Source organism: Myotis daubentonii, chromosome 2 (assembly GCF_963259705.1).
Source record: "Myotis daubentonii chromosome 2, mMyoDau2.1, whole genome shotgun sequence".
Lineage (NCBI taxonomy): Eukaryota > Metazoa > Chordata > Mammalia > Chiroptera > Vespertilionidae > Myotis > Myotis daubentonii.
The window spans coordinates 129071519-129098178 of record NC_081841.1 but is presented as its reverse complement, the minus strand read 5'-3'; the positions used below and the strand labels follow the sequence as shown (position 1 = coordinate 129098178).

General features: G+C 39.1%; 1 protein-coding gene across 3 annotated transcripts in view; it reads left to right on the top strand.

Annotated features, from left to right (window-relative positions):
- Nucleotides 1-2177: 2177 nt before the first annotated feature.
- Nucleotides 2178-26660, top strand: part of LOC132228324 (phosphatidylinositol 3,4,5-trisphosphate 3-phosphatase TPTE2-like) — an 89117-nt gene continuing 64634 nt past the window's right edge. For 2 of the 3 annotated variants that reach the window (XM_059684525.1, XM_059684524.1), the window contains exons 1-5: nt 2178-2224; nt 4047-4166; nt 5606-5705; nt 5845-5908; nt 6666-6730. In XM_059684525.1, coding sequence (XP_059540508.1) covers nt 2193-2224; nt 4047-4166; nt 5606-5705; nt 5845-5908; nt 6666-6730 — 381 coding nt within the window. In that variant the 5' untranslated portion in view covers nt 2178-2192. The remainder of the gene's footprint in view (nt 2225-4046; nt 4167-5605; nt 5706-5844; nt 5909-6665; nt 6731-26660) is intronic. The other variant, XM_059684527.1, reaches the window with a different exon arrangement.

Below are 26660 nucleotides of genomic sequence, written 5' to 3'. Positions count from 1 at the left end.
TTTCATCACTGATGTTTCTATCTTTCTCTCCTTCTCCCTTCCTTTCTAAAATCAATAAAAATGCCTTGTGTTTTATGTTTTTTAATTAAATCTTTATTGTTCAGATTATTACAGTTGATCCTCTTTTTTTCCCCACATAGCTCCCCTCCACCCGGTTCCCACCCATCCTCTGCCCTTACCCTCACCCCCCTGTACTCATCCATAGGTGTACGATTTTTGTCCAGCCTCTTCCCGCACCCCCATAACCCTTTCCCCCCTGAGAATAGTCAGTCCACTCCCTTTCTATGCCCCTGATTTAATTATATTTACCAGTTTATTCTGTTTATCCGATTACTTATTCACTTGATTTTTAGATTCACTTGTTGATAGATGTGTATTTGTTGTTCATAATCTCTATCTTTACCTTTTTCTTCTTCCTCCTCTTCTTAAAGGATACCTTTCAGCATTTCATATAATACTGGTTTCGTGGTGATGAACTCCTTTAGCTTTTTCTTATCTGTGAAGCTCTTTATCTGATCTTCAATTCTGAATGATAGCTTTGCTTGGTAAAGTAATCTAGGTTGTAGGTTCTTGCTATTCATCACTTTGAATATTTCTTGTCACTCCCTCTGGCCTGCCAAGTTTCTGTTGAGAAATCAGCTGACAGTCGTATGGGTACTCCCTTGTAGGTAACTGACTGTCTTTCTCTTGCTGCTTTTAAGATTCTCTCTTTGTCTTTTGCCCTTGGCATTTTAATTATGATGTTTCTTGGTGTGGTCCTCTTTGGATTCCTTTTGTTTGGGATTCTCTGTGCTTCCTGGACTTGTAAGTCTATTTCTTTCACCAGGTAGGGGAAGTTTTCTGTCATTATTTCTTCAAATAGGTTTTCAATATCTTGCTCTCTCTCTTCTTCTGGCACCCCCATAATTCGGATGTTGGTACATTTGAAGTTGTCCCAAAGGCTCCTTACGCCATCTTCATATTTTTGGTTTCTTTTTTATTTTTGTTTTTCTGGTTGGGTGATTTTTGCTTCTTCATATTTCAAATCTTTGACTTGATTCTTGCTATCCTCTAGTCTGCTGTTGGGACTCTGTATAATATTCTTTTTTAAAAAAAATATATTGTATTGATTTTTTACAGAGAGGAAGGGAGAGGGATAGAGAGTTAGAAACATCGATGAGAGAGAAACATCGATCAGCTGCCTCCTGCACACCCCCCACTGGGGATATGCCCGCAACCAAGGTACATGCCCTTGACTGGAATCAAACCTGAGACCCTTTGGTCCGCAGGCCGACGCTTTATCCACTGAGCCAAAGTGGTCAAGGCTCTGTATAATATTCTTTATTTCAGTCAGTGTATGCTTAATTTCTAGTTGGTTCTTGTCCATAACCTCGAGGGTCTCACTAGATTTCTTGAGGGTCTCACTAAATTTATCGGCAGTTTCTAGAAAATTCTTGAAAAACCTTATAAGTTCGGTTTTGAACTCTATATCCAGTAGTTTGGAAGGCAGCTATGCTCGCCACTATATCACCAACGCATGAAATTGAATTCCTTCTCCTGTGCCCAGCCTTGTTCTAAAAGCATCTATATGTAAAATATCACTGATAAAAAAATTCTATTAGCCAAAGTGATCTTTTAAGAGCTTATATTAGTCATGATTTCACTTGTTTTTTCTTACTAAATTCTTTACATTTATTGAGGTTAATGAAGTTTAATTACTACAAGAAATTGACAGAAGCCCTTATAAAATTCTCAAATTTTAAGAAGAGTTTACAAACAGATGCATGTTATTTTTATTCAGCTAATCTGTTCTTGTTTTGGAGTATTGATCTGATGTGTCTATGATGAAAGAACATTATCACATGAAGTGGTTTGGTGGAAATTTTGTTTCCTTAACAACTGTTTCTTTTGGGTAAAAACTGAGTAACTTTTTTTCATATTCTAAGGCAATGCAGTTCAACTACCACTACACGGTTTAATTTTAAATAATGACATTTTCTTATCAGACTATTGGCCTAAATGTCATTTAACAAGATAGGTAAAAAACCACTTTATTTTTATTCTCTTGATTTATTTGTTGTAGAATTTTTGGAATTTTGCTGGTCTTTGTGGATGTGTCCCTCGTCATTGCAGACCTACTTACCACTGATCAAACAATGTATATTCCTTTGGCATATCGTTCAATTTCTTTATCGATTGGTTTATATTTTTTCATGGATGTTCTTCTTCGAATATTTGTAGAAGGGTAAGTTTGATTAATTTTTCTGAAAGCACATCAAGCTATTTTGTACTGCTATGAAAAGCATCCCCAAATAATTGTCAGGTCAACCCAACCAGATGTGTCCCTCTTTATTAAAACAAGTCTCCTAGAAGGCACAGTCCACAAGAGAAACAACAATCCAAATCCCAATTTATACTAGACTAGAGGCCCGGTGCACAAAAATTTGTGCATTGGTGGGGGAGGGTGGGTGAGGGGGGTGTCTCTCAGCCCCACTTGTGCCCTCTCACAGCCTGGGACCTCTCGGGAGATAACCACCTGCTGGCTTAGGCCGCTCCCCAGGCGGCAGATGTCAGGCCTGATACCTCGGTGCCTGCCCCACCTCCCTGGGTCGCGCACATAGCAGGGCCAATCCGGGGGTTGGGGCGCTGCCCCAGGTTTGGGTCACAAATGGGACGCCCCGGGTTGGGTCCCACACGAGATGCCCAGGTGGGCCAGCGGATTGCTGCTGCCCTGCCCGGCCGCCCTGGGTCAGGTCGCACATGGGATGCCCGGATGGAGGCCGGTCAGGCTGGCCGATCGCTGCTGCACTGCCCGGCTGCCCTGGGTTGGGTTGCACATGGACGCCTGCTGCCTGGGTCGCAAATAGCAGGCCCGGATGGTGGCGGGCAGGCAGGATGGCGCTGTCCCACCCTGCCTGCAGTATGCAAATTAGCCTCCATTTTTGTTGGCGGTTAATTTGCATATTGTGCTGACTAGCCAATGGGAGGCATGACGAAGGTACGGTCAATTACCATGTTTGTCTATTATTAGATAGGATTGGGCTCTAAAATTATTGTTGCAACTGGTCCTCTAGTCTCTGACAATGTATTCTAGATGGTTTCTTCAACAAGTAAACCCCTTTTGGGTTTGCAAAATGGAGCCAGACAGGAACGTGTCTACATACAAAATATTAAGAGGAACATGTATGTGAAACATTTATATAAATATTAATATTTCATTAATAGCTGAATCTAAATAAAAGCTGACAGTATGTTAAATAGAACATGAACAGCCCCTACCTCAGTTAAAAGAAAAACTTTTGTCAAGGTCACAGGAGATCTGAGGCATGGTTATTCCATCAGCTTGGTACTGAGGCAGCAGCTGATTTTCTCTGCTTTCTGAGAAGGTGCATAGAGTGAGCCACGCCTTGGAGTTTTATTGCTGTGGGAGTTAGGGACTAAATTCCCCAGCCTTCTCCTTTCCTTGTGAACTATCCTAATGCCTTTGAGTTAAGGACAGCTGCCCACTCCCAGGTCACTCAGAGGCTGAAAGGGCTACCCAGACTTGGGAAAAGCTTTCCCTGGAGCACCAGTGCCATGGCTGAAGTAGCCAATGTTGGGAGGAAGGTTCAGTGGATAGAATTTCAGCATTGGTTAGGGATTGTTCTACAGGTGCAAAGCCAGACGATAAGTTTGCAGGCCAAAGTTGTGGACCCTTCTTCCTCTCATAAGCTCCTGTTGTGCATTCTTCACAGCACCAGTTGCTCTAAAAGTGTGTCATGTTCAGCTTCCATTGCCCAGTAGTACTGCCAAACATCCTACCTTTCTCTTGCACCTATGTGAAGGCAATGCTTGCCTCTTCTTTAATGGTTTGGTTATAGCCCATACTATACTTAAATTGACAAATTGATGTTTTTTACACATATATTAATGAATATTATACCCTTAGTCTAGTTTATAAAATGAATTTTAAATAATTTATTAAAATAGAATGCTTAATGGGAATGAGTCAAATACTTTGTGTTCTTACAAATATCCCCATCTCTTCTTTGGGGGGCATAAACATACTTTTTTGTTTTATACTACAGGATACTATCATATTTTTCTGATATACTTAATTCCATGGATGCTGCCATTATTGTAGTGACTCTAATAATTGATTTCAATTATATTTTTTATGACTATGAGATTTTTAAAGATATTCCCAGGTAAGAAACATATGATTCATCTCTCTTAAAGATTTTTTCTTCATTTTCTGTGGCTTTCATTTTGTGTAATCTTTTTAACTTTGAATGTCCTGATTCTGTGCCAGATAAGTTGCTTGAAAATGAAATGTTTAGACTAATTTCCACATACATGGAAACTAAAGACTTGGTAGGTCCAGCGAAGGGTGCACACACCAAGTATCTTTAGTTGAATGAAGAAGATGGAACACCCGAAGAAATAGCTAGGGACTTTACCTCTGTAGTAACTTCAGCTTCTCCACATTTTTAAATTCACACTATTAGAATTTGAGCTTCAACCATAAATGATACATGAAATTCCTAGTTTTTTCTACCAGAGAATATTGATTTGAACATATGCAAAATTTTAATGACTCCCATGATGATTCTCTAAAAAACAGCAAATGGGACATAAAACTAGATGACATGGGTATCAATACAGAGGTAGAATTTTCAGGATAGTGTATTTAAAATTAAGAAAGCTGAGACAAAGTTAGAACTGTTAGGGATTAGAAAACTAAAATGTGTATGAGACACTGATGGATTTTTCTTTTTGTTCTTCCTCTTCCTACTCTGGTAATGAGGAAAAGAAGAGCATATGTGTACTGGGATGTAAATGTTGGGTTGGCTCACTAGGCTTATTCATTCATCAAATAGCTTGCTTCTTTCTGCTATCCAGCTTCCCAGGACTTCACTTCAGGTTCCGACATTATTTGACATTATCTGATAGGTTTTAGAGTTGTTTGAAAATAACTGGAGCCAGAATGGTCCTCTGACCAACAACCTCAGCATCACCTAAGCGCTTGCTAAAAATGGAAGAAGAAAAACACCTCAGGCCCATTCTAGACCTATGGAATCCGTATGCACACTCAAGTTAGGGAGGCGCTAGTCCTCACCATCAGTTCTCTGCCATTGTGTTTCTTTCTGACGGTAGGCGGGACACCAGCTAGCCCATTGCGAAGCATCTCAACCTGCTGCCTGCCTGATGTGTTAGCAGCTGTAGAGAACCTCTGTTACTGACGGAAGTAACAGAGGTGAACAAGAATCCTCAGTTTGTATTGATGGGAAAAAGACTGAAAAATACTCATCTTAAACCACAAAAGTTAAATCTACAAATTCTAAGTGTCTATCGTACAACTATTTCTCTAAACCAGTTTCTCAGCTTCAGCACTATTGCTATTTGGGATCAGATTGTTCTTTATTATGGGGGCTGCCACTAGATGGGGGGGCTGTCACACACAATTGTGACAACCCAAAATATCTCCAGACATTGCCAAATGTCCCCTAGGTGGCTGGGTGGGAAACATGGGGTAGGTAGGAGGTGCAAAATTATCCCTTGTTGAGAACCACTGCTCTATACTTAGATCACACTGAGAAAAACATCGTTTCCAAAGCAAAAATTGATCTTTCTAATTTATTGTTAGATTGGTAATTCTCCTTCGGTCTCTACGCCTTATCATTCTGATGAGAATTTTTCATCTGGCTTACCAAGAAAGACAGCTTGAAAAATTGACCAGAAGGATGGTAAGTGGGCAAAACATGCTTATGGTTCAGAAAAATGTGTTTTAGGAAATACTGGCAAGGGTTATAGGTATCTATATAATGATCTTTATTTTTATGTTGATTTATGTTTTACAAATTAATGATTCTTTTAAATGCTCAGGTTTCAGGAAACAAACGACGATACAAGAAAGATGGATTTGACTTAGACCTCACTTATGTTACTGGTTTGTGAAATTTAACTGTTGATTTACTTAAATTGATTTCACTTTTTTGTGTGTATAAGTAATTATGTGGAGTTTTTATTGTTGTTGTTCTTGCCTTCTCTAAGCCATGTTCTTTCAAAGCATTGTTTATCCATGAAGAAGTATGCCACTATGGTAGTGTGACATATTTGGAATTTAACCCTGACAATGTTTTTATTGTCATCTCAAATAAGGTCTACTTGGTTACAATACAGGAAGTTGAATGGATTTTCAGATGACTCCATTTGTTTGGTTTACAATTTATTGAGTAGTTATTCTGGGTCCAAAGGATTCCAAAGAAACCTCTTCTTTTTTTAGAACCCCAGAGAATAAGGTCATTGCTTTGTAGATATCAGGTTTCTGAGCTAGGATCACTGGAAAGCATCCTGGAAGTTCCCAACATCCCTGGAGCCCGAATCTCTCATTTTCCTTTGGTGTTTAAGTAAAAAATAAATTCCCAGTATAGGGGGAGCTCCAGACTGAGGTCAACACAAATCTGTTCGCATATGGCTGGAACCAACTGAGTTGGGAACACAGGAGAGTTTAATGGTCATTGTACTGGATAATTTACTATATTATCTTGATTATCTTGAGGGTTAGTTAGTTTTTTCTATCATTTTCAATCCTGAAAGTTTTTTTTTTTCTGTGCAAAAGGAGTCTGGTTATTAGTAAATTAAGTTGTCACATATTGTTTGGCATCTATAATGATATTCATAATAGTGACTATTTTGACTTCCAGAACGTATTATTGCCATGTCATTCCCATCTTCTGGAAAGGAGTCTTTCTATAGGAATCCAATTCAGGTAAGGGTATTGATCTAACAAATGCTCATATTTCTCAGTAACCATAGACTGTGGCCCAAAGATGGAAGTATTTTACTAAAACTTTACTCTTTCAGGTAAAAAATTATAATGGATTGACATTAATTAGCTTTTGCTCTGTTGCACACCAACCAAAAACTTAGTGACTTATAATAGCAGCCATTGGCTTAGCTCATGATAATGTGGTTTGTGAATTTGCATTGGGCTTAACTGGGTAGTTCTGGTGATCACAGACAGGCTCAATTAATCTCAGTTGAGTTAACTCATTTATCTGTGGGCACCTACTGGGCATCTGAGGATTGGTTAAATGGCTCCATGTGATATTTCATTCTCTAACAGGCCTGTGTGGGCTCTTTCATTGTGGCAGTGGCAAGGATCCCACAAGTAGCAAGCAAAAGATTGTAGAGCCCCTGAAGATCTAGGCTCAAAACTAGTATAATGTGGCTTCTACCTCATTCTATTAGAAAAGCAAATTGCAAATCCAGTGCAGATTCAAGGAGTAAAAAACAGACTCCATTTCTTGATGGCAGGAATTGTAACAAATTGTGACCATATTTGGACATAAGACACTGGGGGATAGGGGAGGCTAGGGGACTGTCTAGGGCGGGGGGATAAAATGGATACATATGTAATACCCTTTGTAATACTTTAAGCAATAAAAAAAATTAAAAAAAATTGTGACCATATTTTTGTAGTCTATCATAGGAGGAAAGGGTGGGAATTCTTTAAAGTAAATAAGTAAAACATGTGTTCTTAGGTTGAGATCCAAAATTATAGTAGAGGCATACTGCTTTAGGTCTTGTGGATTAAGTAAACTAATTTCAAAGATAAAATTATGTGTACTATGAAATTTCAATTAAAAGTCATTGTTTAAGAAGTTTGCATAATGTGTGGGTATGTATACATTAGAGCAATTTACAGTATTTATATCTCAATAAAAATATAATATGTAATTATACATAATTATGTGTATGTGTGTATGTCTATATTCATACATATATAATTATACTTTTATTGAGGCATAAAAAAACTTGTAAGATGTACTGATCTTAAGTGTTTATCTTTGCTGGGGTCCAACCCCAGCAGGTCCAGGGGTCCCCAAAGGTGTGAATGGAGTCGGCGAAGAAGGAATGACACAGAGACAGCATTCAGTTGATCAGCAGCCTAGCCAGGATCTCTAGCCACAATCTCCAGCCAAGTTCTGGTCTGGATCTCCAGCCAAGTTCTGTATCCATGTTCTCTTGCTAGGTTCTCCAGGTTCTCCAGCCAGGTTCTGTAGCCATGTTCCCTCGCTAGGTTCTTCAGCCAGGTTCTGTCCAGGTTCTCCAGCCAGGTTCAGTCACCAGGTTCTAGTCAGGTTCTCTTGCCATGTTCTATAGTCAGGTTCAGTCCAGGATCTTTTGCCATGTTCTCTCCAGCGAAGTCCTTCTGTCTCTAGGTTCTGTGTAGGTTCTGTCTTCTGAATTCTGTGTTCTAAGTTCTGTCTTCTAAGTTCTGTCTCTTTCTGTCTTGTTACATCTGTATTTATACCAGTTGATTCAATCCTATCAATCTCTATTACAAAGGTTAGGGCGTTGTTTCTTATCTCCATTCCAGGGAGTAAAGATTATGTAGCTTAAGCATGATTGTTTGTAGTTAAAGTGATTAACTACCCGCCTGGCACTTAGTTAAGGGGTTTCATCCCCTCCCTAACTTCAGGGAAAAATCCCTATCTGGGGAAACAACCTTTCTCGGAGAGGAGACCTTGGTTAAAACACATAGTGCCAAGAAGGTGAGCAAACATTTTAAGAACAGTATGCCATATATGCCAGGTCCTTTGAAACAGCAAACATGGACCGGCTCCCGGCATATCTTGATGTAATTTTATATATGTATATGCATGTAACCAACACCTCTATCTAGATATAAAACATTTCATGCTCTTTTTCAGTCAATATCCCAACACACTAAAAGTCTAACTGAGTTAGTTTTACTTCTTATTGAATTTCACATAAGTGGAATCATACACTAACTACATCTTTTGTTACTGACTTTTTATGTTCAAAATAAGTTCTGTGAGATTCATCCAATATTGTTATGTGTAAGAAGTTCTTTTAATTTATTGCTTTCTAGAATACTGTATTGGAAGTCCAAGCATTCAGTTTACATGGAGAAATTATAACATTATACAGCACCTCACAAAGGCAGCAAATACATTACAGTTTACAAAAGCTACTCTACAAAATATTTTAAATTTGAATTATCAAAAGGTACAGCTGAAGAAACAGATATAAAACTGGCAACCAGTAATTTTGACTATAGCTTACATGACTTTACATATGGGAATTTGAAAATACTGAGTTTAGGGTAATCATTATGCTGAGTTTAGGGTAATCATTATGCTTTGTGTCTATATGAAAACTATTAAAGGCCCTGTGCATGAATTCATGTACTAGTGGGGTCCACCTGTGCCAATCAGGGCTGATTGGGCCAGGCTGGCCCGGGAAAGGGGTTGCAGGTTGGGGGGATCAATTGGGGGTGGGGCCAGCTGAGGGGAGGGGCCGCTGGCGGTTGGCCAGCTAGCCCCGCCCCCTGGCCGAACTCCCGATTGAGGGGACAATTTGCATATTAGCCTTTTATTATATAGGATAATACTGCCTGTTGAAGAATGAACAGTATAATACTGATTGTTAAAGAATCGTGTTCAAAATTATTTAATTCACTTCAAAATGTCATACAAATTATTATGTTTTTTATGTGCTATTAAATCTTCACTCATTTAGCTCAAGTACATTACTAAAGTAATATATTAAATTTTCCACTGCAGTGGTCTTTCACACCATTGACATTTGCATACTTTAGTATAAATTAGAAAGAAATGTGTGATATTCACAAATGTTCAGAAAAGCAAGCAAAAGGTCAATGAACCTGCCAGGTTCTTTGAGATAGTGTCATGTCAGCTTCATAAACATTCATTCTGTAAAATAGCTAATGTTTGAACACCATTTGCAAGATAAAACACATTTTCTCATAAATAATGAAGTTTTTTTTATCAAGCACTAAAAAGTATACAAAATAATTTGAATTTGAGCAAGTCCTGGAATGTGTTCATCCTAATATTTAAACAGACTTGTTTCCAGGGTTTCACAAGGACAAGATTTTAAATTGCTCAGAAGAGTTAGAAACTGCCTTGAGAGAGATGAACACAATCATTACCAATAGAAAAAGTAACCATTGTGTTTATCTCTTAAGAGACAGAAAAATGCAACATTTTTCCCTTAGAATTATATGTATACAACTATATATAATATATAACATATAATTAAAAAATACATATACTTTGGTATAAAACATATAACATATTAGATAATATAGTTATTTAATAATATGTAATTATAAAGTATATAATTATAAAATAAAATATACTATATATTAGAATAATATATTTCCCTGTTAAAATAGCATGCTTAATTATATTACATATAATTCGTGCATTGGGGGGGGGGGTGGTCCCTCAGCCCAGCCTGCACCCTCTTCAACCTGAGAGCCCTCGAGGGATGTCCGACTGCTGGTTTAGGCTCGATCCCACAGGGGACCCTCACCCCATTGGGGTGTGGGCAGCGTGGGTAAGGGGCCGAGGGCTGTTTTCAGGCTGGCCACACCCCCTTCAGGGTGCGGGTCCCCGCTGGGGTGCCTGGCCAGCCTGGTTGAGGGGCTGAGGGCCATTTTCAGGCTGGCCATGTTCCCCAGCAGGGACCCTCACCCTGATGGTGGTGTGGCCAGCCTGGGTGATGGCTGAGGGCTGTTTGCAGGCCCCTCTCTCAGCAGCCGGCCCTGGCGACCCAAGCCTCCTGTGCCTAAAGGCCTTTCCTTCAGCCCCCAGCTATGGCGGGAGAGAATCTTGGGTTGTCCTCAGCAACCCAAGCCTCCCTGAACTCTGGCCTGCTTCGTGGCTGCCACCCACAGGCCCCTTGGCACTGGCCCAGGCAGGCGGGAAGCTTGGCTTTCTTTGTTGCCTGGGCGACCCAAGCCTCCTGCCTGCTCTGGCTGGCTCCGTGGCTGCTGCCGTTTTTTTTGCCCCACTAATTTGCATACTCACTCCTGATTGGCTGGTGGGCGTGGCTTGTGGCCATCATGAAGGTTCAGTTAATTTGCATGTTTCTCTTTTATTAGTGTAGATTGTATATAATATATATAATTATGTATCATAATATATAATTATATATCATATGGTTGACCCTTGAACAACATGGGTTTGAACTGTGCAGGTCCACTTATATGCAGATTTTTTTCAATAAATACTGAAAATGTATTTTCTCTTCTTATGATTTTCTTAATTTACATATCATGAATATGGTACATAATACATATAACATAAAAATATGTATTAATCAACTGTTTATGTTATTGCAAGCCTTCCAGACAAACTTAGTAGGTAAGTTTTGAGGGAGTCAAAAGTTATACATGGAGGAGATTCCAAGATGGCTATGGATTAAATGAAAGCTACACTGACCTTCTCCCAGCAACAGCAACTAAAATATAGAAAAATCATCCTGAATAATCAACTAAAGACTAGTTGGAGAGAAGCCTTATAACCAAGGACTTAAAGAGGAGGCCACATTGAGACTGGTATGAAAAGGAGGCCACATTGAGACTGGTATGAAGAGGAGGCCACATTGAGACTGGTATGAAGAGGAGGCCACATTGAGACTGGTATGAAGAGGAGGCCACATTGAGCAGAGGCATGAGAGGGTTGGTGGGAGCAGCTGAAGTCCTACAGGGTATCTCCCTGAGAAGTCTGGGGTCCAAATCCCAAACCTGGCTCCCCAGATCAGAGCACAAGAACTGGGAAAGGTGCCCACAAAACATCTGACTGTGAAAAGCACAGGGGGTTCTATCCACTAGGGAGAGATGACTAGAAATGCAGGTACCCTCTTAAAGGACCAGTGGACAAAATTTTGCTTGTAGCCACTCCCCTTGGGCTCTGGCAGAGAAAGGGTAGAGTGGACTAGATCTGTGTGAGGAGAGCCTGGGGTTAGTGGCTCTGTGGAGAGAGCTGAGAGGAGAGCTGCCTGGACCCTTGTGCTGAGTCATTCCTCCATACTGCAGAAGCCATCTTTCTTAGGCAGACCTTTCCCATCCATGTAGCTTTAGCTTTGGGGGAAACAATAGCCCCATCTATTGGAATCCCTCTCTCCCCACCCTGTGGAGCTTATGCCCTGCTGAGGACGACAGCCAGAGACTCATTAACTGACTGAGGCTAACAGACAGCTGGAGGCAAAGGCAATCCCTGGGTGCTTTGAATCTTTGCCTGACGTACTCCTGAGCTAGGGGCTAGCAAAAGCAGAACTTGGTGTGCAGCTTGGTTCTTTCCACATGAACTCAGGCCTAAAAGAGGGAGTCATAAGCTGTGGATTGCTAATAGCTCCAAACAAGTTGCTCAGGGCCAATCACAGACAGTATCAGATACTGGCCTGCACCCGAGTCCCTCCGAAGAGGCCCAGAATCAATACAACCAGTGGCCAGCTTCAGACAACAATAGAGAAAAATGCAACAAGCTTCACAAGCAGCATATCCACAGGGAAACATTGGCAGGCACTAAATCCTGCTGAGGTGAATTCTGTTTCATGTGATCAGCACCTAGATAGCAGCCTCCATACTGTGTTGGGGGTTGAGGCTCACTGTCAGCCAGCCTGATGGTAGAGCCCATTCATGAATGGGCCAATAACAATCAAGACTCAACTACAGCCCTGGCCAGTTTGGCTCAGTGGATGGAGCGTCAGCCTGCGGACTGAGGGGTCCCGGGTTCAGTTCTGGTCAGGAGCGTGTACCTGGGTTGTGGGCATGTCCCTAGTGGGGGGTGTGCAGAAGGCAGCTGATCGGTGTTTCTCGTTCATCGATGTTTCTGACTCTCTGTCCCTCTCCATTCCTCTCTGTGGAAAATCAGATATATATATATATATATATATATATATATATATATATATATATATAGAGAGAGAGAGAGAGAGAGAGAGAGAGAGAGAGAGAGAGAGAGAGACTCAACTACAACAGGAAAGCCCATACAATGCACACAAGGGGGCATTCATAGAGCACCCAGTTCTGGTGATCAGGGAGACTATGCCACTGGGTCCCACAGGTCACCTACTATATAAAGCCACCCTATCAAGATGAGGGATCATAGCAGATATACTTAATACATAGGAACAAACACAAACAGGTAGCCAAAATGGGGAAACAAAGAACCAGGCCCCAAATGAAGGAACGTGAGAATGCTCTAGAAGGAGAGCTAAATGAAGTAGAGGTAAACAATTGATCAGATATAGAGTTCTGAGTAAGGATTTTAAGGATGCTCAACAGCATGAAAAAGGATATAGAAACCATAAAAAAGGACCAGTTAGAAATGAAGAATACCATATCTGAAATAAAGACTACACTGGAAAGAATAAACAGCAGGCTCTATGAAGCAGAGGATCAAATCAGTGATTTGGAAGACAAAGTAAGAAAAAATATCCAATCAGAGCAGCAAAAAGAAAAAAAGATTTAAAAATGAGGATAGTTTCTTGTTGTTTTGTAAATGTTTGTATTGATTTCAGAGAGAGGAAGGGAAAGGGAGAGGGAGAGATAGATAGAAACATCAATGATGAAAGTGAATCATTGATCAGCGCTTCCTACATGCCCTCCACTAAGGATCAAACCTGCAACCCAGGCATGTGCCCTGACCGGGAATTGAACTGTGATGTCCTAATTTATGGGTCAATGCTCAACCACTGAGCCATATTTGTTGGGCAAAATGAGGATAGTTTAAGGGTCCTGTGGGACACCATGAAGTGTAAGAACATCTATGTGAGGAAGAGAAGAAAGAGAGAGCAAGTGATCAAGAACCTATTTGAAGAAATAGTGTCTGAAAACTTCCCTAACATGGTGAAGAAAAAATACATACAAGTCCAAAAAATACAGAGACTCCCAGTAAGATGGAGCTAAAGAGGTCCACACCAAAAACATCATGATTAAAATGTCAAAGGTTAATGACAAATAATCTTAAAAGCTGCAAAAGAAAGGCAGTCAGTTACCTAAATTAACTTTCATAAGACCATCAGCTGATTTCTTAACAGAAACATTTAAGCCAGAAGGGACTGGCATGAAATATTCAAAGTGATGGAAAACAAGGACCTACAGCCAAGACTACTTTGCCCAGCCAGTTTACATTTAAAATTGAAGGAGAAATAGAGATCTTTACAGACAAGAAAAAATTAAAGGTGTTTATTACCACCAAACCAGTATTATATAATAAATGTTCAAGGGCTTGCTTTAAGAACCAGGAGAAGGAAAAAAAAAGGAAAAAGAAAACAAAACAGAAGAATATAGTTAAAAAATAAAATGGCAAGAAATATGTATCTATCAATAATCACTTTAAATGTAAATGCTTCAATCAAAAGATATAAGGTAGCTGAACAGATAAGTAAATAAGACTCATAAATATGCTGTCTTCAAGAGACCCACATCAGAATGAAAGATACACACAGACTAAAAGTAAAGGGGTGGAAAATGAGATTTCATGAAACTGGAAAGGAAAAAAGGCTGGGGTAACAATACTTATATTTGACAAAATAGACTTTAGTAAAAGACAAAGAAGGATACTACAAAATGATAACGGGATCAATCCAACAAGAGAATATAATCTTTGTAAACCTTTTCTCCCAACATAGGATCATCTAAATATGTAAAGCAAATCTTGGAAATAAAGGGAGAGATTAACAGTAATACAGTTATAGTTATAACACCCCATTGACATCAATGGATAGATTTTCCAGACAGAAAATCAACAATGAGATGATAACTTTAAATGAAACACTAAATCAACAGCATTTAAATGATATCTTCAGATCATTCCACCCATAGGCAGCAGAGTAAACAATCTTTTCAAATGCACATGGGATGTTTTCTAGGATAGAACACATGTTAGGACACAAAACAAGTTTCTATAAATTTAAGAAGATTGAAATCATATCAGGCATCTTCTTTGACCATAATGCTATGAACCTTGAAATCAACCACAAGAAAAAAAAACTGGAAAAAAACAAACACACACAAAAAACACCACACAATGACATGGATACTAAATAACATATTGCTAAACAATGAATGGGTTAACAATGAGATCAAGGGAAAAAATCAAAAGATACCTTGAAACAAATGAAAATGAGAACACAATAACCCCAAATCTGTGGGAAGTTCATAGCATTACAGGCCTATCTCAAGAAATAAGAAAAAGCTCAAGTAAACAATCTAATTTTACACTTAAAGAAACTTGAAAAAGGCAACAAAGCCAAGAGTGAGTGGAAGGAAGGAAATAATAACATCAGAGCAGAAATAAGCTAAGTAGAGTAAAAAAAAAAATACAAAAGATCATTGAAACCAAGAGCTGGTTCTTTGAAAAGATTAACAAGATTGGCAAACCTTTAACAAGACTCATTGAAAGAAAGGTAGAAAGAAAGAAAGAAAGAAAGAAAGAAAGAAAGAAAGAAAGAAAGAAAGAAAGAAAGAAAGAAAGAAAGAAAGGAAGAAAGAAAGGAAGGAAGAAAGAAAGCCCAAATAAATAAATAAATCAGAAATAAAAAAGGAGAATTGCTAATTGACACCAAAGACACCCAAATGATTATAAGAAAATAATATAGAAGAAATGGATAAATTCATAGAAGCCTACAACCTTCCAAGTCAGTAAATCAGGAAGAATGAGAGAATCTGAACAGACAGATTACAACTAGTGAAATTGACGGAGTCATAAAAAAAAATCCCCAAAACAAAAGCCCTGATGGCTTTAGAGGTGAATTTTACCAAACATCTAAAGAAGAACTAATTCACATCCTTCTCAAGCTATTCCAAATTTTTCAAAAGGAAGAAAGACTCATAAGCTCATTTTCTGAGCCCAGCATTATCCTACTAGTAATTCCAAAACTAGATAAAGACACAAAAAGAAAATTCTAAGCCCATATCCCTGATGAACATAGATGCTAAAATGCTCAACAAAATATTAGCAAACTGAATCCAGAAATATATTAAAAAGATCATACACCATGATCAACTGGGATTTTTTCCAGGGATGCAATATCTGCAAAACAATAAATGTGATACACCACATAAGCAAATTCAAAGATAAATACCACATGATTATACCAATAGATGCAGAAAAAACATTTGATAAAATCCAGCACCCATTTATGATGAAAACTCTCAGCAAAGTGGGAATAGAGAGAACATACCTCAATATAGTAAAGGCCATATATGACAAGCCCACAACCAACATCATACTCAATGGGCAAATATTACATCTGCCTCTTAAAATCAGGAACAAGACAGGGATGTCCGCTTTCACCTCTTATTTAATACTAGGGGCCTGGTGCACGAAATTCGTGCACTGGGCGTGTGTGTGGGGGGGAGTGTTCCTCAGCCCAGCCTGCCCCTTCTCACATACTGGGAGCCCTCAGGCGTTGACCCCCATCACCCTCCAATCCCAGGATCGGCCCCTTGCCCAGGCCTGACGCCTCTGGCTGAGGCGTCCGGCCCAGGCAGCGGGGATCCGCAGCTGCAGTGGCCCCACGATTGTGGGCTTCGCTTTAGGCCCAGGCAAGGGACCCCTAGCTCCTGGGACTGCCAGCTTCGACCCTGCCCAGCTCCCATCGCTGGCTCCACCCCTACTTCCTGCTATCACTGGCCAGGGCGGCAGAGGCGCCTGATTCTCCGATCATGGCTGGGGGACAGGGCAAAGGCGGCCCCAGGGCCGCCTTTGCCCTGCCCCCCAGCTCTTAGCTCCCCCCTGGGTTTCCGATCACTGTCAGTGGCAGGGGGTTTCTTCCTGCTTTCCCTTTCGCCTCCCTGCATTGTGCCTACATATGCAAATTAACTGCCATCTTGTTGGCAGTTAAATGCCAATCTTAGTTGGCAGTTAACTGCCAATCTTAGTTGGCAGTTAATTTGCATATAGCCCTGATTAGCCAATGAAAAGGGTAGCTTGTACGCCAATTACCATTTTTCTCTTTTATTAGTGTTGATAGTGCTTGAAGTACTAGCCACAATTATCAGACAAGAAGAATAAATAAAAAGCATCCAAATTGTAAAGGAAGAAGTAAAACTGTCATTATTTGCAGATAATGTGATGTTATATATAGAGAACCCTAAAGATTCCACCAAAACAATACTAGAACTGATAAGTGAATTCAACAAAGTAGCAGGATACAGAATATCCAGAGATCAGTTGCATATCCAATAACAAAGTGAAAAGACAATCCACTTAGTTGGAGAACATTTTCACCAATGATACATCTGATAAGGTATTAATATCCAAAATTTACAAAGAACTTATACACTAATAATGAACTATCAGAAAGGGAAACTAAAAAACAAATCCCATTCACTATTGCTTCAAGAGGAATAAAAAACCTAGGAATAAATGTAACTAAGGATGTAAAGAAGAGCAAAAAAATGATAAGACAGTGAAGAAAGAAATTGAGGAAGATACAAATAAGTGGAAGTATACACTGTGTTCATGGATAGGAAGAATTAACATCATTAAAATGTCCATACTACCCAAAGCAATCTACAGGTTCAACATGATTCCTGTCAAGATACCAATGGTGCATTTCACAGAACTAGAATAAATGATTCAAAAATTTGTATGGAACCACAAAAGATCTCTAATAGCAACAGCAATCCTGGGAAAGAAGAACAAAGTTGGAGGAATCATCCTGTCTGATATCAAACTAAACTACAAGGCCACAGTAATCAAAACAGCATGGTACTGGTATAAAAACATACATATAGATAAATGGAACAAAATAGAGAGCCCAGAAAGAATTCCATACCTTTATAGTGAATTAATATTTGACAAAGGAGGCAAAACATACAATGGACTAAAGATAGACTATTCAATAAATGGTGTTGGGAAAATTGGACAGATACATGACACAAAAAAAGTGAAACTAGACCACCTTATTACACCACACACAAGAAAGACTTAAATGTTAAACCCAAAGCCATAAAAATCCTAGAAGAAAACATACACAGGAAAGTTTTAGACATTTCTTGTAGCCATATTTTTTCTGCTATAGCTCTTTGGGCTAGGCCGCAGTGATCGGCAAACTCATTAGTCAACAGAGCCAAATATCAGCAATACAATGATTGAAATTTCTTTTGAGAGCCAAATTTTTTAAACTTAAACTATATAGGTAGGTACACTGTTATTAACTTAATTAGGGTACTCCTAAGGCTTAGGAAGAACCACACTCAAGGGGCCAAAGAGCCACATGTGGCTCGCGAGCCGCAGTTTCCCTAGCTGCTAGGGAAACAAAAGAAAAACAAATGGATCTACATCAAACTAAAACGTTTTTGCACAGCAAGGAAACCAATAGCAAAATGAAAAGACAACTCATTTAATTGGAGGACATTTTCACCAATGATACATTTGATAAGGTATTCATATCCAAAATTTACAAAGAACTGATAAAACTCAAACACACACACACACACACACACACACACACACACACACACACAACAAAAAACAAACAATATCATTTTTAAAATGGCAAAAGACCTAAATAGACACTTCTCCAAAGAGGACATAGAGATGGACAATAGACAAATGAAAAGATGCTCAATGTCACTAATCATCCAAGAAATGCACATTAAAACCACAGTGAGATATCACCTCCCACCTGTCAGAATGGCTGTCATCAATAAATCAACAAAAACAAGTCTTGGCAAGAATGTGGAGAAAAGGGAACCCTTGTGCACTGTTGGTGGGAAGACAGATTAGTGCAGCCCCTGTGAAAATCAGTATGGAGTTACCTCAAAAAATTAAAAATGGAGTTGCCTATGACACAGCAATTCCACTTCTGGAAATTTATTCAAAAAAATCTGAAACACTAATTTGAAAGAATATATGTACATCTATGTTCATTGCAGCATTATTTACAATAGCCAAGATTTGGAAGCAGCCCAAATTTCCATCAGTAGATGAGTGACTAAAAAAGCTGTGGTACATTTACACAATGGAATGCTACTCTGCTGTAAAAAGGAAGAAAATTTTACCTTTTACCATAGCATGGATGGAACTGGAGAGTATTATGCTAAGTGAAATAAACCAGTGAGAGAAAAACAAGTATCATATGATTTCACTCATATGTGGAATTTAATGCGTAAATTAAACTACCAAGCAGAATAGAAACAGACTTACAGATAGCAGCAGACAGTTCTGGTGTGTGTATGTGTGTGTGTGTGGGGGGGGGGGCGGGGGGAGAAAGGGAGGGAAGAGCAAAAAAGTAAGAAAGAAAGAGAACTCATGGACATGGACAATGGTGTGGTAATTGGGGAGTGAGAGGAGGGAGGTAGGTGGAGGTGGAAGAGGGCCATAGAGGGGATAAATGGTGACAGAAAAAATAAAATTAAAAAGAAAGTTATTCATGGATGTTCAACTATGTGGGGGTTGGCACCATTAACCCTAATGTTGTTCAAGGTTCAAATGTATAATTACATATAAATTATATGTAGTACATAACTATATATTATTCTATAAATATGTTACATATTGCTGTTATATCTATAACTAGAGGCCTTGTGCACAAAAATTTGTGCACTCATGGGGGGTGTCCCTCAGCCCGGCCTATGCCCTCCTGCAGTCTGGGACCCCTCTGAGGATGTCCACCTGCTGGCTTAGGCCTGCTCCCTGGGGGATCAGGCCCAAGCTGGCAGTCAGACATCCCTCTGGCAGCCCGGGAGCCCTGAGGGGATGTCCACTTGCTAGCAGGGAGCAGGTCTAAGCTGCAGTTGGACATCCTTAGCGCTGCTGAGGAGGCAGGAGAGGCTCCCACCACCACCACTGTACTGGCAGCCATCAGCCTGGCTTGTAGCTGAGCAGAGCTCCCCCTGTGGGAGTGCACTGACCACCAGGGGGCAGCTCCTGCATTGAGCGTCTGGCCTCTGGTGGTCAGTGTGTGTCATAGTGACCAGTCATTCCTAGTTGTTCTGCTGTTAGGGTCAATTTGCATGTTCCCTTTTATTATATAGAATAGAGGCCTGGTGCATGGGTGGGGGCCAGCTGGTTTGCCCTTAAGGGTGTCCAGGATCAGGGTGGGGGTCCGGCTGGGGTGCCTGGCCAGCCTGGGTGAGGGGTTCATGGGTGTTTGCAGGCTGGTCACACCCCCCCATGGGGACCCTCACCCCATGGAGGTTTGGCCATCCTGGGTGAGGGGCTGATGGTTGTTTTCAGGCTGGCCACCCCCCCTTTAGGGTAGGGGGGTCCCCACTGTGGTGCCTGACCAGTCTGGGTGAGGGACTGAGGGCCATTTTCAGGCTGGCCAAACCCCCCCAGGCAACGGAAGCTCCCAGCCTCTCCTTTTTTTCTTTTTTCTTTTTAATTCTGGGATTTATTTACCTTTTATAATTGAAACTTTGTAGCCTTGAGAGGAGCTCAGAGCCTGCCAGGGTGGGCAGGAGGGAAGCTTGGCTTCCTCCATCACCAGGGGCAATGCAAGCCTCCTGCTCACTCCAGCTCCGTGGCCACGGCCAGCTGAAAGCAGGTATCTGGATTTATTTAGCTTCTATAATTAAAACTTTGTTGCTTTGAGTGGAGCTCAGAGCTGGCCGCGGCAGGTGGGAAGCTTGGCTTCCTCCATCATTGGGGCAACCAAGCCTCCTGCTTGCTCCAGCTCTGTGGCTGCCGGCCGCCATCTTGGTTGGGTTAATTTGCATATAGTTGCTCTGATTGGCTGGTGGGCGTGGCTTAAGGCATAGTGAAGGTGTGGTCAGTTTGCATGTTTGTCTTTTATTAGTGTAGATAATAAAAGGTAATATGCTAATTAGACTGGACATCTTCCAGGCATCATTCCGGACGTCCTTTATGACAAAGCCAGGGCTGGAGGGAAGCCAGCCTGAGTCCTGGGTGCCTGTGGGTGGCCCAAGGGAAGCCAATCCAGGTCCCTGGTGCCTGCAGGCAGACTGAGGGAAGCGCCTGTGGCCCGGGTGTTGGAGGGAAGCCGGTGCCGGCAGCTGGGGGAAGGAGGCCTACTCTTGCACAAATTTTCGTGCATCGGGCCTCTAGTACTATATAATTACATATATAAATTATATAGTATAAATATATAGTATATATATTTATAAATTACATAAATTATATAGTATAAATTACATATATAGTATAAATATATTATACTATATATTATACATACTATATATTATACTATATATTATACTATATATTATATATATACTATGTTATATATTATACTATTATAAATATACTATATAAATTATATAGTATAAATTACATATATATATAGTATAAATTGATTTCTTTTTTAAAATTTAAGTGTGGTTGGCATATAATATTACCTTAGATTCAGATGTACAATATTGTGATATGACAAATATATCTTATGATGTGATCATCACATTAAGTCTACTAACTGTCACTGCAAAGTATGATGTTAGCTATGGGCTTTTTATATATAACCTTTATCATTTTGAGGTACATTCCTTCTATACCCACTTTGCTGAGAGTTTTCATCATAAATGGATGTTAAATTCTGTCAAATGCTTTTTTTTTTAACATCTATTGAGATGATCATATGATTTTTGTATTGGTTTTGTTGATGTGATGTTTCACATTAATTATTATGTGGATATTGAACTTTCCCTGTATCCCTGGTATAAATCCCACTTGATCGAAAGGTATAATATTTTAATGTATTGCTGAATCCAGTTTTCTAGTATTTTATTGAGAATTTTTGCATCTATATTCATCACGGATATTGGTCTATAATTTTCTTTTTTTTTGCAGTGCCTTTGTCTAGTTTTGGTATCCTGGTAGATTGAATTTGGAAGTGATCCTTCTTCATTTTTTTGGAGTAGTTTGAGCAATATAGCTATTAATTCTTTTTAAAATATTTTCTGTGAAGCTGTGTAGTCCTGGGATTTCATTTGTTGTGGGTTTTTTATTACTGGTTCCATTTTATTCCTAGTAATCAGTTGTTCAGATTTTCTGTTTGTTTTTACCTAGTTCAGTTTTGAAACATTGTGTGTTTCTAGAAATTTATCAAGTTCTTCTAGGTTGTCCGATTTGTTGGCATATAATTGTTTATAGTATTCTTTAATGATCCCTTATATTCTGTGATGTTGGTTGTAATCTCTTCTCTTTCATTTCTGATTTTATTTATATTGGCTCTCTCTTATTTTTTGCTGAGTCTGGCTAAAGGTTTGTCAACTTTATTTTTTCAAAGAACCAGCTATGTAGTTTCATTGTCGTTTTTTCTATTTTTTAAATCTGTATTTTGTTCATTCACCTCTGATCTCTATAATTTCCTTGTTTGTGATTATTTGGGGTTCTGTTAATTCTTTTTTTAGTTCCTGTAGGTATAAAATTAGATTGTTTATTTGAGACTTATCTTGTTTCTTGAGGTAGGCCTGTATAAATATGAACTTACCTCTTACAACGGTTGTTGTTGCATCCCATAAGTTTTGGAAAGTTGTATTTTCATTTTCATTTGTCAAAAGGTAGTTTTTTTTTTAAAAGAAATTTATTAAGATGTCATTCACATGCTATATAGCTTACCCATTTACAGTGTAAAATTCAATGGTATTTACTATATTCACAGAATTGTACAACCATCATCACAGTCAATTTTAGAACATTTTTATCACCTCAAAAAAAACCTCTTTAGCTACTGCCCCCTCCACCTCCCATTTACCTCAGCCCTAAGAAACCACAAATTTATTTTATGTCTTTATAGATTTGCCTATTCTTGGCATTTCATATAAAGAATCATATAATGAGTGGTCTTTTATGACTGGTTTCTTTCACTTAACATAATTTTCTCAAGGTTCATCCATGTGGTAGCATTTATTTCAGTACTTTTTTCTTTTTTGAGACCAAATAATATTTAGTGTTGGTATACCACGTTTTGTCTATCCATTTTTAAGTTAATAGGCATTTGAATTGTTTCCACCTTTTTGGGATTATGAATAATGCTGCTATAGACATTTGTTTCATTTGTCACATTTTTCCATGGACATACGTTTTCCTTTCTCATGAGCATATTAGGAGTAGAATTGCTATAGCATATTGTCATTTTAGATTTAATGATTTAAGAAACTACTGGACTCTTTTCAAGCAGTTGCACCATTTTACATTTCCACGAGCAGTGTATAAGAGTTCTAGTTTCTCATCATCCTCTCCAACATTTTTCTTTGCTTGACTTTTTATTCTAGCCATCCTAGTGGGTGAACATGGTATCTTGTCATTTTGATTTGCACTTCCCTGGTGTCTAATGACATTGAGAATCTTTCCATCTGCTTATTGGTCATTTGGATATCTTCTTTGGAGAACTGTCTACTGAGATAATTTTTAATGTTCAAATTGGGTTATTGGTCTTTTTATTATTGAGTTCTTCATAGGTGACATCAGAGGAATGGTGGTGTGAGAGTGCACTTCCCCCACCCGCCCCCCCCAAATTTCAGTAAGTTAACCAACTATAATTCAATAAAGAAATCCCTGCTCAACACAGAGGCACACCTGAGAGACCTGCGCACTGAAACATCGAAAAGCGGGCAACCAGGAATAAACAAGGAGATGACAAGGGAGGAAAGCACAGATGGCCTGCAGACACAGCCCTGCAGTCGGGAGCTTGTGGCTCAGCTGGCTGGAAGAGGGGAGAAAGCCGGAGATAGGAAGTGCTTCCTTCAACTGGAAGAAACAGAGAGCTGCAGGGGACAATCCAGCAGGGCCTGCCGATGGAGCAAATGGTGACTGAACCAGCAGACGCCTGAAAGAGCATGGGGTTCTGCCATGTGGCTCTCCACTGTCGGGCAGTTGGTGGTATTTCAGACAACAACCCTGTCCCTCCTTGCCCCCCCCCCCCAAAAAAAAAAAACATGCTTCCTATTGCCATTAGCATCAGGCCTACGAGTATATTATCTTAAACCAACAGCCAATGCAGTAGAACCACTGTTTCCCTCTGTGCCTGGTCCCCAGGTGGGGTGTTTGGATGGGACCCTACAGAGGTCAGGGGTCTTCATTACAGTGAAGGCAAAACAAACCCCAGCAACAAGCAGCATGCCTGTACTGTCTTATGGAAGCCAGAGGTTCAAGATGGGAGATCACAGAGATAAAAAATAAATTGGAAAAAAAAATCTTGCGATTTGGCACCATCTACTGGAAAAATAATAGAAAGATCTTTTCAGAGATAAATGCATAAGCAAAGGAGGACATCAAATACCATGAAGAACCACAGTACCATGATGACCAGAAAGAAAACAAAAAATCCCCACAAAGCAAGCTGGAACACATGGAAATATGTGCTATAAATGATAGAGATTTCAAGATTGCAGTTCTGAAAATGCTCAACGAGATGCAAGAAAATACTGACAGACAGTTCAGTGCACTCAGAAAACAAACCAATAAACAAAATGAGTACTTTACCAGAGAGATAGAAACTTAAAAAAACAACAACAATCAGAAATCCTGGAAATGAAGCATGCAATTAAGAAGACAAAGAATGAACTACTGAGCATAGAAAATAGAGCCAACCAACCAGATGGAGGAAAGAATTAGTGATATCAAAGATAGGAATCAATAAATGACACAGAGGGAGGAAGAAAGAGAACTAAGCATAAAAAAATGAAACATCTCTATGCAATCTATCTGATTCTATCAGAAAAAACAATATTAGAATTATAGGCATTATGGAGGAGGAAGAGAGGGAGCAGGGAATGGAGAGTCTATTATAACAAAAAGTGGTTTAGAACTTCCCAAACCTATGGAAAAAACTAGATCCTTGAATCCAAGAAACAAACAGAACAACTAGTTACCTCAATCCAAAGAGTCCCTCTCCAAGGCACTTGGTAGGGATAAATAAAGATTTTCCAAGACATACAGAAGCTAAGGAATTTTATCACCAGAAAACATTGATTGCAGGAAATACTCAAGGATGTTATTATACCTGAAACAAAGAACATAAGGTCAGAACACTAAGAGTAAGATCAACAAAAAACTTACAGCATAAGCAGGGATAATTTGTGACAACAAAAATTTAAAGGGTGAGAAATGAAAGATCTGACCTGGGAAAGGAAGATGAAAATCAGATGCACTCAAAAGAAAAAAAAAACTACAATATATATGCAACTTCTTCATTTGCTATACACCTAATGGTAACTACATACAAAAACCCCCACACCAGGACATAGCTTAAAAAAATAAGAAACATAGGAAAGATGTATATGGAATACCATCAAACAAAAACAACAGACAGAAACATAAAGGAAAAGAATCAATGGAGATACAGAACTACCAGAAAATAAAAGATAAAATGACTACAGGAAATCCTCATACATCAATAATTACCCCAAATGTAAATGGATTTAACTCACCAATAAAGAGGCACAGAGTATCAGAGTGGATAAAAAAACAAAACCCAAACATATGCTGCCTACAAGAGAAACATCTAAGCTGTAAAGACAAAGGTAGATTAAAAGTGAAAGAGTGGAAAATGATTCTCCAAGCAAATAACATCCATAAAAAAAGCAGTTGTGGCCATACTTATATCTGACAAAATAGATTTAAAGATAATAAGAAACAGAGATGGATACTTTATAATGAACACTACATCAAGAAAACATAACACTTATCCTATATAATAAAGAGTAATATGCAAATGGTCGTTATGCCATAACACGTAATGACCAATCAGAAGGAGGGCGGGGCAGTGAACTACTAGCGGGGGGCAGGGAGAACTACAGGAGGGTGGAGCACGCGGCGGTGGGCAGGGTGGCAGACAAGGCAAGTGGCAGCGAGCTACTTGCACATGGATTCATGCACAGGGCCACGAGTTGATATATATGTACTCACCCATGAAGCACTGAAATATATAAAGCAACTACTCACAGAACTAATGGGAGAAACAAATAAAACACAATCATACGTGGGGAACTTAATACTCCATCGACAGCTCGAGATAGATCATTCAAACAGAAAATCAATAAAGAAATGCCAGCCTTAAATGACAAACTAGACCAAATGGACATAATTGACACTTACAGAACCTTTCATCCCAGAACATAAGATTATACATTTTTCTCCAGTGCACATGGGATAATCTCAAGGATAGGGCATATGTTGGGTCAAAAACTAGCATCAACATCTTCAATAAGGTTGAAATTATACCTAGTATATTCTCTGACCATGATGCCATGAAATTAGAAATCAACTGCAAAAAGGAATTATAGAAACACACAAATACATGAAGATTAAACAACAAACTATTAAAAAATAACTTGGTCAAAGAAGAAATAAAAGATGAAATCAAAAGACATATGGAGACTAATGAAAATTACAATACAGCACATAAAAATTTCTGGGATAAAGTGAAAGCAGTGATAAGTGGGAAGTTTATATCATTACTGGCCTATCTCAAGAAACAAGAGAAATCCCAAGTAAACAACTTAACATCACATCTTAAAGGACTAGAAAAGGAAGAACAAAAGCATCCCAAAGTCATCATAAAAAAATGAAATAATAAAAATCAGAGGAGAATTTAATAAAATAGAGAACAAAAAGACTATACCAAAAATCAATACAACAAAGAGCTGGTTCTTTGAAAATATTGATAAAACTGGCAAACCCCTGGCTAGACTCATTAATAAAAAAAGGGAAAATATCCATATAAACAAAATCAGAAATGGGAGAGGAGAAGTCACCATAGACATCACAGATATATTAGAATATAATGAAATGCTATATGCCACCAAATTCAATAATCTAGAAGAAATGGATAAACTCCTAGAAATATATAACCTTCCTAGACTAAATCATGAAGAATTGGAAAATCTAAATAGACAATCAGCAGTAAAGGAAATTGAAACAGCTATCAAAAAACAGAAATCC